At 39.8% G+C, this 20,806-nt stretch overlaps 1 protein-coding gene across 2 annotated transcripts in view; it reads left to right on the forward strand.

Moving 5' to 3' along the window:
• BTBD9 (BTB domain containing 9) overlaps window positions 1-20,806 on the forward strand; it is a 470,437-nt gene that overhangs the window by 296,952 nt on the left and 152,679 nt on the right. For both annotated transcript variants that reach the window (XM_037063262.1, XM_037063263.1), the window contains exon 7: window positions 8,865-8,974. In XM_037063262.1, coding sequence (XP_036919157.1) covers window positions 8,865-8,974 — 110 coding nt within the window. The remainder of the gene's footprint in view (window positions 1-8,864; window positions 8,975-20,806) is intronic.

Consider the following 20,806-nt stretch of genomic DNA (forward strand, 5'->3'; position numbering starts at 1 on the left):
AGGACCCATAAACAAAGCCAAAGAGGGGTAGGATCAAGAAAGGATGTGGGGATGGGCAGAGCAGGGGAAATGGTGGGGAGTGGGGCGGGAAATGGAGACAACTGTACTTAAACAACAATAAAAAAATTTAAAGAAGAAAAAGAAATAGTTAATTCAGCTTTATTTTAATGAGAAATCCCAACACCACAGGAGTAGCAGAGACTATTAGTAATATCATAGAGCCTCTTTATTTTAAAAAATCCTCTCTTACAAAGTACACATTTTACTTCATATGCCTTTACCTCATATGTTTTTCCTTCCTTGAATTTCTGAAACAAGTGTAAGGTTTGACATTTTCTTTCTGATCAGTGGCTTAGCACTAATGCTGTACCAGTAAAAGTCTAGGTCATGAATGGTTGAACTCTGAAGAAGCTTTGGGTAGGGGAAAGCAATCCTTGCCAAGTACTCCATCTCCCAACCTTCTTGCTAATCCAGAAATATGGCTTGGGTACAGTCTTCAAAATTGAACTTAAGCTGTGCATAAGACTCTTAGCAGAAACGGTGTGAGTATGGGGAGTATCTTAAAGCGATTGGGCAGACTGTTAGGTTTGAAACTCCTGTGTCTGTTCAGACTTACTATAAGGTGCAGACTCTGTAAACCACCAAGTAGTGCCACTTAGAGCATCTTGCTATTTTCTTTCCTGTTTTTCTTATGTTCAAGTTACAACAGATTTTAGCAGCAAAAACTCTTATACCAGTAGTGCTAAAATTAATAATCCTTCATGCTATTTGGAAATGGGAGGACAGGCTTCCACAGTGAAATCAGTCGTGCCCTTCCAGCTTTAACAGTCCCCAAGCTAGCGTGTTGTACATATCCATACCTGTTTGGTGCCCGAGACAAAAATACTTCTCTCCAGTGTTTGGTAGTATTTTTAAAATTTACTTTGACTACTCTGCCTCTGGTTGGTTGCTTTGTACATAATTATATTGATGCTTGAATTATGTGCTAAGCAAATCTCTAGATTTTTTTTCCCTGACCCATTCTCCGACCCAGAATTTCCCAGAGGTGAAGAAGGGTGTCTGATAGTTTTTGTGAGCATTGAAGCAGCCTGGGAATAGTAGGTGGCATGTGTGGGGCTTTTATGGGTTTGGCTTGGTTTCCCCAAATATATTTTAGTTACTTCTCTAAGGAGATATTATTACCTGCAATACAGGTTTCTTCAAATGTCTTGTAAACAATACAGAACCTTTGAGGGACAGATGTTCTGTGGAACTTTGAGCGCAGTCCCCAGCCTGACTGGAGGTGACAGGAAAGGAGATAACACATGCTTGGGTTAGCACGTGGGTGTGTTCAGAAGATGGCGGCATTTATTTTGATTCCAGTGCTAATTTCTCAGGTGTCTGGACTGAAGATTTGTGATTTCCTTACTCCCTGTGCTCTCCTTATTACTCTCTTGACTTTGATACTCAGTTTTCACTTCTGTTATTCTGACTATCTTGGGCAATTCCTGTCTTATTTCTTAGTGTGTCAAATGTTTACATTCTTAGAAGGATTCTGAGATTTTTCTTGGAGAAAAGGAAAATCCTTTCTCCTTCTGTTTGCCTCTCTTCACTATTTAGTCTTTCACTCTAAAAGGAAGAAAGAAGAGGGACCCCTCCAGCCCTTAAAATTTTAGGTTACAATAAATGGCATATACCCATCATAATCTTAGTTGAGAGACAGAGATAGAGAAATGGAGAGTGAGAGAGAGAGAAAGAGAGAGAGACTTGCCTTACCCATCATGTTCCTAAAGCAGGCTTGCTACAGGTCATAGTCACCAAATGAGTTCTTACAAATATGTAGGAAAACTAACAAATTTAATTTTCTTCTGCTTTTTCTCTAGTGCACAATTCCATTAGACTCATTTGTCTACATTCATGGAAATGTATAGTCTATTGGATAAACTGAAAAAGATAATGCAGCCATTCTAAAGATAAAACTAGTGAAATGTTCCCTCCCTCTCCTAGCATCTCAGACTAGCGGAAAAGTTAATGAAAAAATGCAAATGTTGAACTTTTGGTAATTTACTTCTATTTTTTTAAATATACTTTGTGTTGGTTTCAAATATTTTATTGAGTAATAAGATTGGTTAACAGTATTCCCACATGGGGATTTGTTCACATTAGCACATAACAGGATAGAGAAGGGATTGGTTTATTCGCATTCATGCTCTCTCTCTCCCTCTCTCCCCGCCCCCTGCCTTTCCTCCCTCTCTTTTTCTGTCCTCCTCTCTGTCCTTCTCTCTATAACTCATTTTTCATTTTATATCTTCTACTTCCCATTTTGTTTCTATAATCCCTTGAAAATTACAGTCTAAAAAAAAGCAAAGATAAAAAGAAAACTAAACCATAAAATAAATAACACATTTCTTCCCATGAAATTCAAATCAGTTCCTCTTTCCAGATTCTAAGAGGCCTGCTTAATTAGATCTTTTGCTCATATCCTGTTAAATGTCTGTAATAGGTACACTGCGTCTGCACCCCAGACTCATTTTCGGTTCATGCCTCTTCTCAGGCAGAGTGGTGCCTTCCCCCTTGACCTTCTTCTCTTCTTGCAGAGACAGGTTTCAAACTATTATCTTTCCAGTTTAACAAGATGGTCTGTAAAGTTCTGTGCTAAATAGATCACCTACCAACTAGTAGGTAATTATTTGATTTTTTAACTTGCTGTCTGTTTCCTGACCTGAAATGTAAATTTCATGGGGAAGAGATTTTATATTTATTTAATCCCATATCCCAACACCCAGGAACAGTAGCTGACACACAGTAAATACTCAGTTGATATTTGTTGGCTGAGTCAGTCATCACTAGTGTGTGTGTGTGTGTGTGTGTGTGTGGTCGGGGTATTTCTCTTTTAGCCATGTTTGTTTTAAAGTTCATGTTGCTAAATTTGGTGTTTGAAGGTTAGACTACCATGTGTGAATAGGTAAGAAGCTCTTTTATCTTTCTCCTCATCACTACATGTTTTAGTCTTTCCTTAAGGTTTATGCCCTGTCTTTTGGGTCCATTCCTCACAGTGATTAGCATAATTTCTTATGCCGTGTACATATTCAAATCTTGATTAAAAGCAGACTTACGCAATATGCCTACAAGAATAAATATGTAAGCAGAGAATTTGAATGAATTACATAAATTTTACTTATTATATTATTTTTATATGATTTATGTAAGCATTACAATTAAATCCTTTTTGTGATATTAACTCCAAATATAATTTCATAAGTTGAAGGCATATTTTTATGGCAGATTTTAGGTTCTGCATATTTGAGGGTGGGGGAAAAAGCCTGTCATTGTTCAAAATTCATTTATTTCTTCCAAATAAAAAACGTCACTTAAATATTTATCTCTAAAGTTGGAATGACTGTCTATTACGGTAGGGCTGGGTTCTGATGCGTTAGTAATTATATGGCCATCTTTTCCCTTCCGCATACTTGATGTGCATGCCATCAGTTTTCTCTGAGGCACAGACACCCGGTTTGCTGTGCCCTTCAGGTTGAGTGGTGGAGGTGGTGGGGCGGGATTGCTTGCTCTGCAGGGCTGACTGTCCCACAGCGTCAAGGCTGCTCTCTGAGACAGCAGCCTCTGCTTAGGCTAACTCTAGACACAGTGTTTAACCTCTCAATAATTCTTCCTCTCCCAAATAAGCAAACGCTGCTGGGGCCTTTGCTGAAGTCAGTGGACAAGAATCATAGCTCCACAGATCAGCCAGAGGGAAGGTTTTGTAAGACTAACAAATCTTTTCTGTTGCAACATGCTTTTTCTAGAAGCTTTTCGTCATTCTGGCAGTAAACTGTTTTTTACTTGCTGCCTTAGCAACAAGACCTGAATTCCCCTCCCCTTTCAGTCTGTAGTGTGATTATAGAGCAGTAGCATTGGACCCAGAACAAACAGAAAATTTTAGACGAGGGAAACTTGCAGACATTACCTGCATTTGGGGTTAGAGAATTGTTCATGCACACTCTTAGTATATCCTTCAAAGGAAAGGTCAAATAGGAAATCTTAGAAACGGTGATCCAAACGCCACATGGTCCCAAAGCCCTAGGAAAGCTGTAGCTAGAGTTTTTGTTATGACACTGCATCTGGCCACAGCCAAGAACAGTTTTTCGCCTTAGAGTTCTGTGGCTACCTCAGAGGGAGAGCCGGTGTGGTAAGGATCCCTTCTTCTGTACCAGTCTTAGGCCAACTCTGGTTTTCTCAAGGGAACTTGTTTAACCCAAGGATATAAATTTCCTTTTGAGAATAAAACTTTGTCTACCAAAAAATAGAATTCTGAAGCATTTTGGCTTTAGTTGATCCCTTGAGAGCTCATTTAAATATTTCTTACTAAATTCAATTTTAGCTTGTAGTGTAACCTGCTACAAGTAGGCTTGTACTCCACCGGAACTGGAGAATAAATACCAAGGGTTTAAAGTAGGAATATACAAGTTGCTGGCTCTCTCTCTCTCTTTCTCTCTCTCTCTCTCTCTCTCTCTCTCTCTCTCTCTTGTTTTAGTATGTTAAAGATGTAATGTGTGTGACTTAGGAACTAAATCTGCTAGCATCCTGATAAGAAATGATGGAAACATAGGTTAAGAAAATAGGAATTTGTACCTTCCCGGAGCAGACAGGGAATATAATGAAATCTCCAAAGCAAAATTTCTGTAGGTCACAGTATTCCGATGTCTATCTACTATTAGGAAATTCTGTTTTTCTTAAACTTCTATGGTTCGTACAATAAAGAAATGTTCTGCTGGGTATGGGTTGCTGGACCAAATGTGGGCAAAAGATTCTTCCCTTGCCTTCTCATGCGGAGCTGAGTCAGGTCAAATGCATTTTAAACAAGCTTTTCTGGAGACTAGGGCCTTAAAGCAGAAATACCGCAGAGCCAGGTCATTCATACTTGGGATGCAGTTTCTTACTGTGGCCCTTAGTGTTTTTGCCGTTGTGCCCTAAGAGGAAGGATGACACCCTGCCTGGGTGTCTGCCCGAAGTCTGCCCCTGGGCCTGCCTCCTCATTGATGTACCAGTTTAATAGCCACAATAGGAATTCTCTCCCCGACAATGGTTTTCTCAAAGTTCAAGCCAAGAACTTTTGTATTCAATGATCTGCTCTTTAAATTTTTATTTAAACATATCCTGCTTTGCCAAGCACTGCCATTAGACACTTTACATATTTATATTCTATAAGGTCTGTGTTACTGACCTCCTTTTATAGAGAAGGAAACTGAAGCTTAAAAAGGCTGAAAACATTTTCCTCCCGAAGTGACACAACTAATTAAATGGTGGGGCTGGGCTGCAAACCTGGTTCTTTTAGACTCCAAAGCATGTTCTTCAGAACTCTGCTGCCTTTCAGTTTCAGAGTGCTATCCTTGGAGGTTTTAGATTCCATTTTGTTGATGAAAACACAAATCTTCACCCACAATATTATAGCTCCTAGAAACTTCAGCATCGAAAAGAAACATCCTTTTGTGAACTGTGTTCAAGACCCAGTCTTTGTTAGCACCTAACAACTAACATAGAGAGGGGAGAATTTTGGAAGCAGACTGTTACAGTGGGGCTCACGATGGACGGCTTTCACTTCTCCGTCCGAAGAAATGGCCGATCTGTTGTATATCTGCCTTCCTTAGCTCTGTTTAAGTTTTAATTATCTTCCAACTGTCTGCATTGCTGTTGAAGACCTTCAAGAGAACAAAGGATCGCTGTTATATTTTTCAAAAGTCTTCTCTCTGAACACTGATGAAGTCACTAGCTGTCACTGCCCTTATTATCGGGTTAAATCTGAGTCTGACTGTGCATTGAAAAGATGGTGTTGAAAGGGAAAAACTTAATCTTAAACTTTGCTTATTATTCAAAATCTTTCGTGACAGAAAAAAAATGTGGTGTCTACCTCTCCTGCTTCAGTGTTATGACCCAGAGCAAGTTTTGCTCTGTTTTTCAAAAAAATAAAGAAGAGAGGACTCCCTTCCATGCCCACCCCTTGGATTTTCACTGTCTCAGGTAGTAGTAACTTCTCTCCTGCCTCGGGGAGGCTCCCTGGTGAGCCCCATTAAGAAAATAGGTGCTGCCTCCCTGTCCATCTCGGCATTGCTCATGGATCAGGGCTCTTCTCCTTTTGAGCTGCACAGGGCCTCCATGTTTGTAATGTGGAGCTCCAGTCAGTGAGGCTGGGGCACGATGTGAGGCCTATTTGCTAGCTGTAGTTGAGATTTTCAGCAAAGGACACAATCCTGTGCTCAGCAGCAACTTGGTGGAGAAAAGAAGCATGGTTTCTTTCTTCTGACTTTCTTACCATTTTTTAAATGTGTATTTGAATAGGAACTTTATGCCATTTTTGTAAATTATGCTATAATTTTATGAAGACTTAGAAAGTATTGTAGAAATAGAATAACTAAACTTGTTGTGAGCATTACATTTAACAGACTAATCAAGAAGTGTGATATACAGTGGTAAATTGCTAGTTCGACCTCAGGATTATGTAGCAGAGATAACATTATCTTCATTTATATAGAACTTTTCATCTGGAGGCATCTTTCAGTGCTTTTCCAACCATATGTATTATCTTTTTGTTATCACAAACACTATCATTAAGGCTGTAAAATGTATTCCACTACAATTTTTATTTTAAGTTCCTTATAATTGGGGAACAAGGCAGGGGGTAAAATTTGGGAAATGACTATGAGATCTTGGTTCCATATAATGTTTTGAAAAGAAAGAAAGGGAGCGGGGGATTATTACTGCATCCCTTAGTCAGCCAGACTATTAACCTTAAGAAATGCCAATGGGAAAAGGTCCTATTAGTCACTTCCTGGCTCCTCTGTCTTACATAGCGTTAGGAGGACTGTCTCTCCTTTAGCGGAACTAGGGAACAGGAAAATGGTCTGATCAAATTCCACCAAACCACATTCCCTCCATTCCCTCCAAGGTTGCAGACAGCAGCACTCAGACTGTCACAACCATAAGCAGCTGAAAATGCTATGCTGGTTGAGTTTCTGCGGGTTTAAGGAAATGGACAAAATTAGATTCAGGCCAAGGTGCCAGGCTTAACACACCCCTCCCCTTCCAGAAAGCCCAGAGAGAGTGTCACCATCAACAGTAAAGAACAACACAATCTGTTCTGCTCAGACCATTTAGATTTTTTTAAAGCTTTTATTTATTTATTTTTAGAGAGGGAGGGAGGGAGGCAGAAAGGAGAGAAACATCAATATATGAGAGAAACACCAGTTTCTTCTCACACGCCTGCAACCAGGGGCCAAACCTGCAACACAGGTATATGTCCTGACCAGGATTCGAAAGGACGACCTTTCAGTTTGCAGGCTCTCAACCCTGGAGCTACACCAGTCAGGGCTAGAACTTATTTTGAAAGAACCCCACAAACCCAGGAAATTCAGGAACTTCTGTCTGCCTTGAGAGCTCAAGAGAACAGATCAAGGCCAACTTCCTGCTTCACCAGAGAGCTCAGGTGATGGAGCAGTTGCCCTGACTCTCCACACAGGAAAAACAGCATCACTCGGCATTGGATGTGGGCATGCTGAACGCAGTCCAGGAGATGGCATTTATATTGGTTATGAAGATGAGTGATCAACTCGTCTCAAGGAGCAGATGGCTAAATGAGGTGCACAGGGAATGCTGTGAGATTCAGGCTTGAAGAAACAGGAGGGAAAATACTGATGATATAAAACCCCTGAATCTCCTTAATGTGAATTTTTTAAATCGGCATTTATGTTATACAGTTAACTTGGAGTGATGAGAAATGTAAGGAAATTACCAAATTAGTGAACAGCGATTAACTCAGAAGCAAATTATATCATCTAAGTAGGAGGTTGTTTTACACAGTGTGGAGAGGATATTGCTTAACCCCGGCCCAGTCTGTCATCTCCTAATTGAAATCTGTTCGTTTAATATGTCCCATCCTGTAGAGCACATAGCTCATAATTTGGTAGAGCATTATCAGTTAATATACTTATTTTCCTGGTTCTTCCTTTGAATTCCAACAAGAATGTGGCACAGTCCCCATGGATTTTTGTGACACTCAGAAGAATGAGTTTGTCTGTTCATTAACCTGTGAACTGTCAGATCCCTTTGGAGAGTGATCGGAACAAGTCGCTGCAAGGTTAATGCTTATTTGCTGGAGGTGAAGCCTCCAGGGAGATACAGGGAGGACAGGCCAAGATGCTCAAGACCAGCCCTGTGAAACTCTGCACTGTGTGCAGATGCCAGATCTGTGTAGCCAGGAGGGAGGCTGCAGGGCAGGCTGGGTCACCTCTGCACATCACTTCCTCAGGTCAGGAGAAGGCTTCCCAGCAGTCAAGTGGGGGGGCTGGGGTAAGTATAAAGGGTTAACTTTCTAACAAGGATTTGGGAGCAATATTAAAGTACAAGAAACTGAATCATTTCCAGTAGTTTCTGTGGGTTTTCTCTTAAATAAGAAAGCAATATTGATTTCATGCATTTGTCTCCAATGGATGAAATCTTTCATTGAGTTGGAAAGCATTTGATTTTGCGCGTTTGTGCACCTCTCCACTGGCGCATTCCTGACCACAAAGTGAAGATAGAAGCTGTTTGTTAGCCTCCAGCATCAATGTCTCATGGATGCATAATTGTACTGACAGTTGGGGTTTGAGCTGAACAGTACCTGGCTTGATTTTCTAGGTAAATCAAATCTAAGTTCTACTTAATGCTCTGGAAAGTGTCATCTCCCTAATTTTGCTAGCTCTAAGGAGCAGGGTCTGAAGTCTAGTTCAAAGTCTCCTTTAGTTCATGCTGTGGTACACTGTATTATATGTAATATACCTTATTCTATTATATTTGGATTGGTTGCAATGGAAGCTCATTTTCTTCAACAGATTTTCTTTTCTTTTTACCCCCAGGTATATTCGAATAGTTGGGACTCACAACACAGTGAACAAGATTTTTCACATTGTGGCTTTTGAATGTATGTTTACAAACAAAACCTTCACTCTTGAGAAGGGTCTGATAGGTAAGTATTACAATTACATTTTGTATGTATACTTAGATATTTTATCTTCAAATATTTTGTTATTCCATTAACTGACCTAAATTCATCTCTTAATCAGCTTTGACTAAGGAGTCTGGTGGATTTGAATGCCATATGGCTTAGTTACATAGGGGATGACTTATATTTTTAGAAATAGTCAAGATAATAATTCCAATAGACATCAAAGAATATAAATATTTTACTAGTAGTTAAGAACGAAAATGTTCTAGTGATTCATTGAGATTTGCTATGTGGGGAATGCTCATGATAGTTGGGCAAAACCTTTCACACCGAAGGCTTTCCTGTGTTTAACGGTAGGTGAGATCAGGAAGTCTGCATAATATTGATCTAGGCTCTGCAGGGATTTTTGGCTTTGATTTAGTGTGAATATGTCTTCTTTTCTTGGACACATCAGTCCATATCCAAGAAATGACAATCCATACCACCTCAAGAAAATGCCTACATATAATTTGAGTAAGACCAGAATAACTGAATTGTCATTGTAAAAGTCAAGTTTCCTGGGAGGAAGTACTTCCTGACTGATCTTTCAAAAGTGTGTTTTTAATTTTGGTTTAATTATTTATCTAGTTGCTTTCCGTTGTATTTTGTTGTGTTTTGTGTTTGTTTTAGTTTTGGGTACTGTTTAGTCTGGCAATGTGTATAGTCCATCCAGGTCTTGACATTCTAGATATCATCAGTGACTTTTTCTTTTTATTCCTTTTTCCTATGTCCTCAGGTTTTTACTTAGCTCTTGCAAGGATCATAGTTTGACTAATTAGAGTCTTAAATCTGTGCCTTTACTGTAGCTTCTCTGGACATGTACCCTGTGTGTTTAGGTTGGGGTGATAAGATGCCCCTGCCTTGGTACACCTAAACCAGAACTCTGCCTCAACAGGGGGATTCACTCCCCCTCTCTTTCTCAAGTCCTGTCCATGCTGGGACACATAACATAGTGACAGATGTCCTGAAAACATGGTGATGACCAGAATGGGGAGGGCGAGTGTAACTTGCAAGTCTTTTCCTGATTCTTTGGCCATAAGTCTGAATTTTCCTAAAACCTGCTGTGCCCTACATGGAATCCTTTACCTACAAGAAATTTAGGAAAGTAATATTATAAAGTAGTGGGAGTGGAGATTATTCCAACATACAGAGAACGTCTAGAGCTCAACTAAAATAAGTAATTTGGTTTTAAATTTGTTATGGATATGGTTTTTAATATTAAATATAAATGTTCAAAATTTTTGTGACTTTTAAATAATTCAAAAGTTAGTAATACTGAAGCATTACCTGATATTATCAAGGCTTTTAGTTGTGTGAGCTGTGGGATGGGGGCTGTGGGGAGAGACACAGGTCCTTTCAGATCCTTTTAAAGACCACAGACCTCACTGTGTCTGTGCTGATGAGAGTCCTCACTGGGAACCACCTTAGAAACCAGGCCACTTTCCTAATCATAAAATGTGAAGCATTTGTTTACTCATTTCAGCCCAGTGCACCTCGGTTTTCAAACGTGCTACATTCAAGGTGCCACCTACTTAAAAAAGGCCTCCATTTTTATTGGAGAAAGAACAGGTTTGTGGACACTGGAGTTATCAAAGAAACAAGCCCATCTGGCATGAGAGGTCATTCATTATAGGGATGAAACTCAGGATCACTTGTAGTGAGGGATGCTGTTCTTGGTCTGTGTGCTTTGTCCACACTGAACCAGTCAGCATTATCAAAAGCCATGATAGCCTCAGGCATGTCAAGGGGTGAGAGAAGATTTCAGAGATGCAAGAAGTGTTTACAGTGGTCAAAACACCTTTTTTGAGCCGTTTTCTGTGGGACTCACACATCTGACTGCAGAGAACACTGAAATCATCTGCTTCTCAACGTCCCTCAGCCAGATGGGAGCAATGGTGCAGGTAAGCAGGTGTGTGGTGCACATGTGGGCAGATGGCCTGCAATGGGATCCCCTCTGGTCCTCCTACCATCTTCTCAGCTCACAGCTGCCCCCGTGCTGGGCAGGCAGGGAGGTGTGTGAGTCCTGAGGGAGTGCATATCTGATGTGGCAGATGTGCTTAGCTGAAAGGGGTGTCTGCAGTAGTAATGGCCAGCTTTCCATGTTGATGATCTCAGGTACATTTTGGCTGCACATGGGCCTTCTAAGGAAGGAGCGGTCCTCTGGTGTGGGCACAGTGGATGTCACAACCACCCGGAGTTGCTTTCAAATTGTAGCACCAGCCGCTTACTTCTTCCTACATCCTATGAAATACACACTCCACCCTTGAGAACCACTTATATAAACTCCACATTTTCAGGGGGAAAGAAAGAGTAAAACTAAAATAAAGTCATCATGAATAACTACTAAGGTATCAAACCCTACTTTGCTGTTTCAAGATTCAGAACTTTCTTTCACAGTTCCCCGTCTCTGTTTCATGGGGTAAGCTACTCTAATTAGAGTCGTACTCTCCTTATAGTCCTTAAAATTACTTTAAAAACGTTTGTGTTGTTTTTTAAAATAAAATTTTAATGTTATTACTTAAAATGTATAATGATGCCAGGAAAAACACAAATAAAAATGAACTACATTTGCTTTACAAGATATGTCTTCTAAAGGGTTTTTCTCCATTTTTGTTGACAGCATGTCATTCTTCATGCTGTTTCACTTGTACATATTCACGGGGAAGCTTGGGAACCAAGTGGATCCTGGCATCCAGGGGAACTCTGGCCACACTGACCACATCTGAGCGTCACACTCTCCTCACAGCATCCTCCTACCTCATCCGCACCTTCCTGGGGGGGCTGCTTCAGGGCCATACTGGGTTATATTTTTGCCAAGTAGAGTCAGCCTGTGATGACAGTCTCCTCTTTGTTAGGAGGCAAATATGTGGTGCTTGAACCTACCTTACCAGTGAAGCATGGAAGAAATCATTAGAATAGATACAACTGCTATTTTATAAAGCATTCAACCTCCCAAAGAATGTGTTTGCTTTGCCTTGGCTCTCCACTTTGTGATTCACACAGGGTATTTGCCAGGTCCTTCCACTTTTTCATAATCATTGCCAAAACTTCCTTTGCATTTAATCTCATATTTAAATTCACTTCTTTGAATACCCTATTAGTTAGACAGAGAGACAAGTACCCACCACCCATCTTGAGGAACTATCAACTCATAGACAACACAGTTTTATCTTTATACTACCTACCTCCTCCCCATCAGATTATTTTGAAGCCTATCCCAGAGAGTTTATCATCTTATCCATAAGTATTTTGAAATCAATCTCTAAAAGTAAGGACTCCTTTTTTGTAGCCACAATCACAATATCATTGTAATACCCCCAAATTAAATAGCAACTCTTGATGAGTATTGAATATTCAGTGTTCAAATGTCCCTAATTGGGTGAATGAAAGTCTGGAATGAATCTGTGTGTTTTTACAGGTTGTTTGTATCAGAATTTAGATAAAGTCCAAACCATCAATAAATAGCTGATATGACTCTTTTTTTAAAAATATATTTTATTGATTATACCATTACAGTTGTTCTATTCCCCCCCTTCAATCCCCTCCACCCGCCCCCTCCCTCCCCCACCATTCTCCCCCCCTTAGTTTATAACCACGTGACTCAAGTTCTTTGGATTCTATATTTCCCCCACTATTCTCACCCTCCCCCCTATCTATTTTCTACCTACCATCTATGCTATTTTCTGTGCCTTCTCCCCCCTTCTCCCCCTCCCACCCCCCTGTTTCTAACCCTCCATGTGTTCTTCATTTCTATGGTTCCACTCCTGATCTAGCTGTCCTCTTGGTTTGCTTTTGTTTTAGGTGTGGTTGTTAATAACTGTGTGTTTGCTGTCCTTTCACTGTTCATATTTTTCATCTTCTTTTTCTTATATAAGTCTCTTTAGCATTTCATATAATAAGGGCTTGGTGATGATGAACTCCTTGAACTTGACCTTATCTGAGAAGCACTTTATCTGTCCTTCCATTCTAAATGAAAGTTTTGCTGGATAAAGCAATCTTGGCTGTAGGTCTTTGGATTTCATGACTTGGAATACTTCTTTCCAGCCCTTTCTTGCCTGTAAGGTCTCTTTTGAGAAATCCGCTGACAGTCTGATGGATACTCCTTTGTAGGTGACTGTCCCCTTATCCCTTGATGCTTCTAGGATTCTCTCCTTCATTTTAATCTTGGCTAATGTAATTATGATGTGCCTTGGTGTGTTCCTTCTTGGGTCCAACTTCTTTGGGACTCTCTGAGCTTCCTGGATTTCTTGGAAGTCTATTTCCTTTGCCAGACTGGGGAAGTTCTCCTTTATTATTTGTTCAAATAAGTTTTCCACTTGTGGCTGTTTCTTTCCCCCTTCTGGTACCCCTATACTTTGGATGTTGGAACGTTTAAAGATGTCCTGGAGGTTCCTAAGCCTCTCCTCATTTTTTTGAATTCTCATTTCTTCATTCCTTTCTGGTGGGATGTTTTGTTCTTCCTTCTGGTCCATTCCATTGATCTGTGTCCCCGTTTCCTTTCCATCACTATTGGTTTCCTGTGCATCTCCCTTCATTTCAATTAGTTTAGCCTTCATATGTTCCTCTAATTTGTGATTTTGCTCCTCTAATTTGTGACTATAATCTACCAGTTCTGTGAGCATCCTGATAAATACTGTCCTGAATTGTGCTTCTGAGAGGCTGGCAATTTCTCGGTCGCTTAGAGTTATTGGCTCTGGGACTTTGAGTTCTTCTTGCGCCATCTTTCGGGTTGTTCATGCCTGTTCCATAGCAGGATCAGAGCCCTAAAGTGTTCACTAGAACAGGGCAACTAAGTCGCTGGGTTGTGACGCTGTATGTGGGGGCGGGGTCAAAGAGGGACTATGGCGTCCTGTCCGCCCCCTGCTGCCACTGCCCTCACCAGTGCCGCAGTTGCTGCCATCACCGGGCCCACGTGTTTCGTCCCACTGCACGCGAGTGTGCCACCGCCGTCAGCCCTTGCCCCCTGGGGCCTGCGTGGTCTGTCTCTCTGTTCGTGAATATGCCCTCGCGGTCTGCACCAAACCCCAACTGGTTCCCGTCTGCCTGCACGCCTGGGTCAGGGGCCCTGTCCTGCCCGACCCTGCTCGCTGCTGACTCCGCCCCTCTTACCGTCCCCGTTGAACTGTTAGATGTTGTCGGACTTCCGTATAATTCAATTTTCTGTCCTTTGTTTGTGTCTTTGTTTCTCCAAACCTTTGTTGTATTCAAACTTGGTTGTGGGAGAAGGCACAGTGTTTCCACCTATGCCTCCATCTTGGCGGAAGTCTGATATGACTCTTAAATGTCTTTAAATCTATAGGTTCCCCTTTCTTTCTCTTTAATTACAATTTATTTGTTGAAGAGACTAGGTTTTTATTCTGTAGCATTTCTAATAGCCTGTATTTTGTCGATTGAGTCCCCATGGTAATTTTTGATATGTTCCTCTGTTGTATTATTTGTTGTAATTCGGTAGAGGCTTAATCTGATTCAAGTTTTATTTAAAAAAATATTTTTTAAGAATGCCCTATAGGTGCTAGGATATGTGTCTGTCAAGAAACACAGGAAATCTTTGGTTGTCTCTTTTGTATATTCAGTCACATTTATTCAAAATTGCAAAATAGTTAACAGCTAATTCTGTCATTCCTTCTTCATTTAGTAACTAGAAATTTTTCTCAGCACTCATTTGGTTATCCTGAGATAGATATGTTTTGGCCAGAAAGAGAAGGATAAATGTTATATTCTTTCTTTTTATTTACCAGTTTTCAAAGTGAACCTAGCATCCTCCAAAACTGATCAATGAGATTTGTTTGTTTTTATTTTTTACTGGGGGTAATACATATTATTTTGCATTTATGGGATTAAATAAACTGGACATCTTTCAATCACTTGCACTTTCACCGTTTGACCTTTCATCCTCTTTTTCCCACAGCAGCCACAATGCCAAAAGTCATGGTTAGCAGTGACACAGCACAGTAATGCATTGCTCTGTGCCCAGTGCATACCAAACAGTCTCAGGTCACAGTACCTGTACAACCGTGTGCCATATGATAGGTTTAAGATTCTCTCTGATCTCTCTGAAAATAGTTTAAGATTTTTGCAATTAGTTTTGGGGACTTTAGTGTATATCCACTAGAGATATAGAGTACAATTACTGTGCTCTAAAGTTACTTAAAATAATTCTGTGTGTGATCATGCCACTATTTCAGTATACAGTTTGATTCATTTGTTTCATTTCACTTTCAGTATTTAGTGATTGTCTTCAAAGTACCTTTTTTCTTACAACTATGTAAAATATATACATGGTTTCTAAATCAAATTTATGAAAGAGCTATGTTATAGAAATCAAGCTTATATTACTGTTCCCCTTACTTCTTCAGGTATTCTTTTTTTCCTCTTTAGTTTTTTGGGTTGTCCTGTCTTTAAAAATGAAGAATAAGTAATCTTAACTTATATTTTGTATCCTCCCCAACATTGGTAGCATACTGTATACTATATATACCTTCTTTTTCACCTTTCTTTTTTGTAAGCTAGACAAATATATCTAGCTGTATTTTGTATGCTTTCTTTTTCTTAACACTAGAGCTAACTACGTAGAAAGATATTATTGATTCATTTTTATAGCTGCATGGTATTCATTAGTGCAGAGGTACTGCAGTTTGTTCAGCCACTTATCTGTTGATGAACCCTTTGGGTTGTTTTCAATCTTCCGCTGCTACAAATTATGCTGTTGCCTTGTGCATAAGTCATTTCCCATTTTTGCTAATATATCTGTGTAATCCCAAGAAGAAGGTTACATGATCAGAGAGTAAATGCAAGGATAATTTTGCTTGATATTGCCAAATTCACCTCCATAGGGATTGTACCCTTTTCAAATTCTCATTGGCGATGTATGATAATGACTGCTTCCTCCAGCCTTGCCAGTGGCATGTACTGCCAGACTTCTGGGGTTTTGCCAGTTAGACAGGTAAAGAGAGGTATCTCGGTGAGGTTTTGACTACACTTCTCTTATGAGAGAAATTGAGCATCTTCTCAGATGTTTAAGGGTCATTTGCATTTCTTTTCTTTTTTTGAAATAGCTCTTCTTAGGAGTCTTGTAGATGAATAGAGAAAATGCTGTTACAAAGACTTGGGGGAGCAGTAAGCACTTCACACTGATACTAGCCTGTGCTATTTAGCATTATATGAGTCTGATTGCCCTTCTTAAAGTCTCCTAGTTCTTCTGGAAAACGTAAGCTCTCATAAGTCTCTCTCCATCCTTACCATTGGCTCTATCTCTGCTTAAGAGATAGTAACTAGAGCATGGAGCCCTGGGCTCAAAATTCAAGGTTCTTTAGTCCTTTCAGAGAATAAGAAAAAACTTCCATTACCAGTCTTAGGCCCTTCAGTGTTACTGCTGTGTCTGCCAGCAGCCAGCAGGTACCTGTGAAGACTGGTGGCTTTTATGTTCTAGGTTCTTGTTAGTAATTGATGTAGGGAAACCAAAGCAGGCAGCATAAGCACAGGAACGCTGCATGGCTAAACCCGGGGAACACTCACTACTGCTGCCACCGTGGAGCCGTGCTGTCTGAACAGGAATGCTAGAACCCGCAGGCATCTGCCCCTGTGCTACCTGCAGAAACAGATAGAAATGTTTTCTCTCCTCCTCCCGTCTTCCAGTCTCTTACCAGTTACTGGCATTGGCAGAATTTCACTAAAAACCAAGCTGGCAAGCTTAGGAACTATAGCTTTTGGAGCTTTAGCCTCCAAGAGCAAGGGAGGGAATGGAGCTGGGAGCAGACAGACAGGACTGGTTGTGAAAGGGATTCCAGGTATCAGGAAACATATTCAAGGCTGGATAAGAATATTGGCAAGACATAGAAGTATGTGGAGTGGAGAGCAGACAAAGGCATGAGCAGAGTGTGGAGAAAGGTTAAATATTTAGTTAGTCTGTGAAGGAACCCAACTTATTTTCTTGCCTAGTAAAATAAAGCTTCGTGAAGAATGATATTTTGACCTGGACCTTGAAAAATTCAGTAAACTATACAGAGCATTACAAAAGTGCTAATTTACGCAGCAACAGAAACGGTGCTACTTGGTCTCCTCAGAAGAGCTGGAGGCAGGAAATAGAAATAGGTGTTCTGTAGTGGCTTCTGTCATCTAAAAGTATTTTAAAATTGTAACAGTATGTTTAGAATTCTGGAAATTTCCTGGGAAAGTAAAAGGAGTTAGAATTCTGGGCAGTGAAGGGCTTTTGAAATCCACTAAATTAGGGGGTAGGACTTTTGTGCTTGCAACTGTGTTTAAAAAATAAGTGTCTCCTTGAGCAGGAAAAGAAACTTGGAAATGGAGGTGCTCACTAGAGGTTGAAGGTATTAGAATGTGGCAAAGAAGCAAACTTGTTAGAGCAGCAGAGGGGCCCTGAAGACCTTGGTGCAGATAATTTCCTAAAATGGCACTAATGAGTCTAGACTAGTCTAGACCAAGATGCTATGCTTGTCCCAGCCTGTTTCCCCCACCAGATATTAGAGCTCATCCTAACTGTCAGTGAAGTTTAACTTCTTTATCTACTGTAAATTACTTGGCATTAGCAGACATTTATAAAGGGACTTCCAAGTATATCTTCAGCACTGGGGAGAGAAAGATACATAGGTAGTTTCTGTCTTGGAGAATTGTATGAGCTAATGGAGGAGAAAGACACTTAAACAGAAGGTGACAATACAGCAGAATAAGTCACCTACTGGAAAGCTTCAGCAGATGCTATAGGAACACTGGAACAGGGACACCTAAACTGAGTTGGGGGGTAATATGATGGAGGTTATGAATGGGCCAGTCCTTAAGCAGAGGAACAAGGTGAGGATCCAGTGAGCATCACACAAAATGATCAGCAAGTAAAAACACTTATTCATCTCTGTTTCCCTCCAAAGCCAGCATCCTTTCTGTTGGACTGCCTTGCATCTTGTGGGGGTTGGAGTAGGAATTATAGTTATTTTTGGCCCCTCACTCTTCCTCTGGAGAAAATTAAGCATTATCTTCTCATAAGATCTTAAGAGTTTTACAAAAATTCAGGTAAAGTAAATACTCCAGAATATAATACAGTTGTTTGCCTCCTACCCTGGGGAGCCCATGCTCTCAAACAAAAATGGGCCGAGTTCCTGTGTGGAGGAGAGTCGGGGATGATTGGAAAGTGGCTTTCCTGCTGTCATTAAGGATTCTTGGTTTAGCGTGGTCCTTTGTGTACACTTAAGTTCCACTATCCTTCATACCTGTTTTTGTTTTTATATGTTTGATAATTAAGATTGCCTGAAAGATTATATTGCTCTTACTTTACAGAATTTACTTGTACATTTTACAGGATTGAATGTTTTGGTCCCTAATTTTGTATTCCCTTGTTATAGCAGGGATATAGGGGGGTAGGAGATTTGTGTGTGTGTGTGTGTGTGTGTGTGTGTGTGTGTGTGTCTAGGTAAATGTGCATATTTTTTTTCAATTACAGCTGGCATTTGTTATAATTTTATATTAGTTTAAGTTGTTCAGCATAGTGGTTAGACATTTATATAACTTAAAAATACTTAGTAACAATAAAAAACTATAAAATACTTAGTAACAATCCACGAGCCATCTGGTATCATACATAGTTATTATAATATTACTGACTATATTCCCTAATCTGTACTTTATATCCCTATGACAATTTTGTAACAACTATTTGTATTTCTAAATCCCTTTGCCTTTTCTCTCCACCCTCTAACCCCCTCCCATCAGAACCAAGCCATCAGTTTGTTCTTTGTATCTGAGTCTGTTTCTGTTTTGTTAGTTTATTTTGTTTTTATATTCCACATATAAGTGAAATTATATGGTGTTTGTCTTTTACTTATTTAACTTAGGATAATGCCCTCTAAGTTTATCCATGCCATTGCAAATGGTAAGATTTCATTATTTTTCACAGCCAAGTAATATTCCAGTGCATATATGTACCACATCTTCTTTATTCACTTGTCTATTGATGAGCACTTAGTTTACTTCTGTATCTTTGCTATTGTAAATAATGCTGCGGGTAACATAGGGGTACATACATCTTTTTGAATTCATATTTTATATTTCTTTGGATAAATAACCAGAAGTAGAATTAACACAGCTGTTTTTAAATGTGACATCTTGAAGCATATATCCAACATTATGCAATAATATCACTTTCTTACAAACCACGATTCTTCCTCAAACTGGCATTCTGAATGCCTTGTTGTTAATGGGCAAGATGTGTCTCTGGCACTGACTGTGAAAGAGAGCCTAGTGGCCATAGAGATGTAAAACCTAACTCTGTGGGCCTCATCCCTAACTCAGTACCTCAGTCCTCCATCCCCAAACCTAGTCGGTAATTTTTTCATTTAATATTTTAAGTATGATGAGTATATATTCTTTTTCCCCCTTTTTATTAAAAATGTAGGATATATTCACATATATCTTTTTCATTTAACTGTTATCTTTCTCACTTAAGTGTTGTTTGGAAATCTTTCCCTACTGATACATATAGTGCTTTCTCATGCTTTTTCACATTTGTGCAGTATTCCATTGAACAGGAGCACTGTAATTTATTTATACAAACAGCCCCCTTTGACAGACATGTCAGTTTTTGCAGTCTTTTACAACAATTTTGTGATGACCTATTTTATAAATAGTGAGGTTTAATCAGAGGCAGGTCCAGTAAGGCCTAAAACAAAAAAATACCCACTGTAACCCAGGACCAGCTACACGTTTTACCGAGCACACTACAAAATGAAAATGTGGGGCCCTCTTGTTCAAAGAACAGGAGAAACCCACATTAAAAGTACTTTTAAAAGAGGCTCTTTTCTTTTGCAGTTTCTATTTGGCAGTGTTTTATTTGTTTAATGTCATTCTAAATAAAGAAAAAATAAACTTAAATTATTAACATTAATTTTACCATTTATCTTTTTATTGTACAATGGAGGTTTTAAATACAAATATGAGAGCATTTATCTTACATGCAGAATCATCAAAATTATGAAATTCACATTTGATAGCTCATACATGTGTACTTAGTTCTTACCAAAACAGTGGAAATGCCACACAAAACTAAATTGTTATTTTACTTTTCAATTCACACACATTCTACCAAAAAACTGTACCTTTGGTTTACCGAAGACTAGGTAAGGACTAAAGGGAAAGGAACTATGGTTGCCCTCCCTTTCCCTTTTTTTCTATGTCATTATTGTCAGCATAAGTGTTTGGCTGATTTAGGGAAATAAGAGTGAAATGGTACATTAGTGCTTCTTGGAACACTGTTGCCTTCTGTCTACATTTGAAGTAAGCTCTGGTTGGAAAGGAAAGTGTGGCCTCTCCCGGCCATCCACAGCCCGGCTTACTCAGTCTTAGTCAGAGCACATCTACCTTGTCCTTGCTCTGAGTCCTGCTCAACTCCTGCACATTGTGGGCCCACTGGAAATCTGTACTCCTGGGTGTTGTGAACTCCACGTACAAATTGGGGCAGCAGGGAATTGTGCACAGGCACGTGTTGGGCGTGTCCTGTTTTAAGTGTGCTCCATTGTCCCATCAGACCTTACTTCCAAAACATAAGTTCAAATACAAGACTCTTAAGAATTTTAAGCCCTGGCTGGTGTAGCTCAGTGGAGTGAGTGCAGGCCTGTGAACCACACAATCGCGGTTCGATTCCCAGTCAGGGCACATGCCTGGGTTGCAGGCCAGTTCCCAGCAGGGGACTCATGAGAGGCAACCATACATTGATATTTCTGGCCTTCTCTCTTTCCTTTCCCCTCTAAAGATAAATAAATAAAGTCTTTAAGAAAACAAAAGAATTTTAAGACAGGGAAAGTGGAGCAT

The sequence above is a fragment of the Sturnira hondurensis genome, unplaced genomic scaffold (assembly GCF_014824575.4).
Source record: "Sturnira hondurensis isolate 20B ecotype Veracruz unplaced genomic scaffold, ASM1482457v3 Scaffold0014430, whole genome shotgun sequence".
NCBI lineage: Eukaryota > Metazoa > Chordata > Mammalia > Chiroptera > Phyllostomidae > Sturnira > Sturnira hondurensis.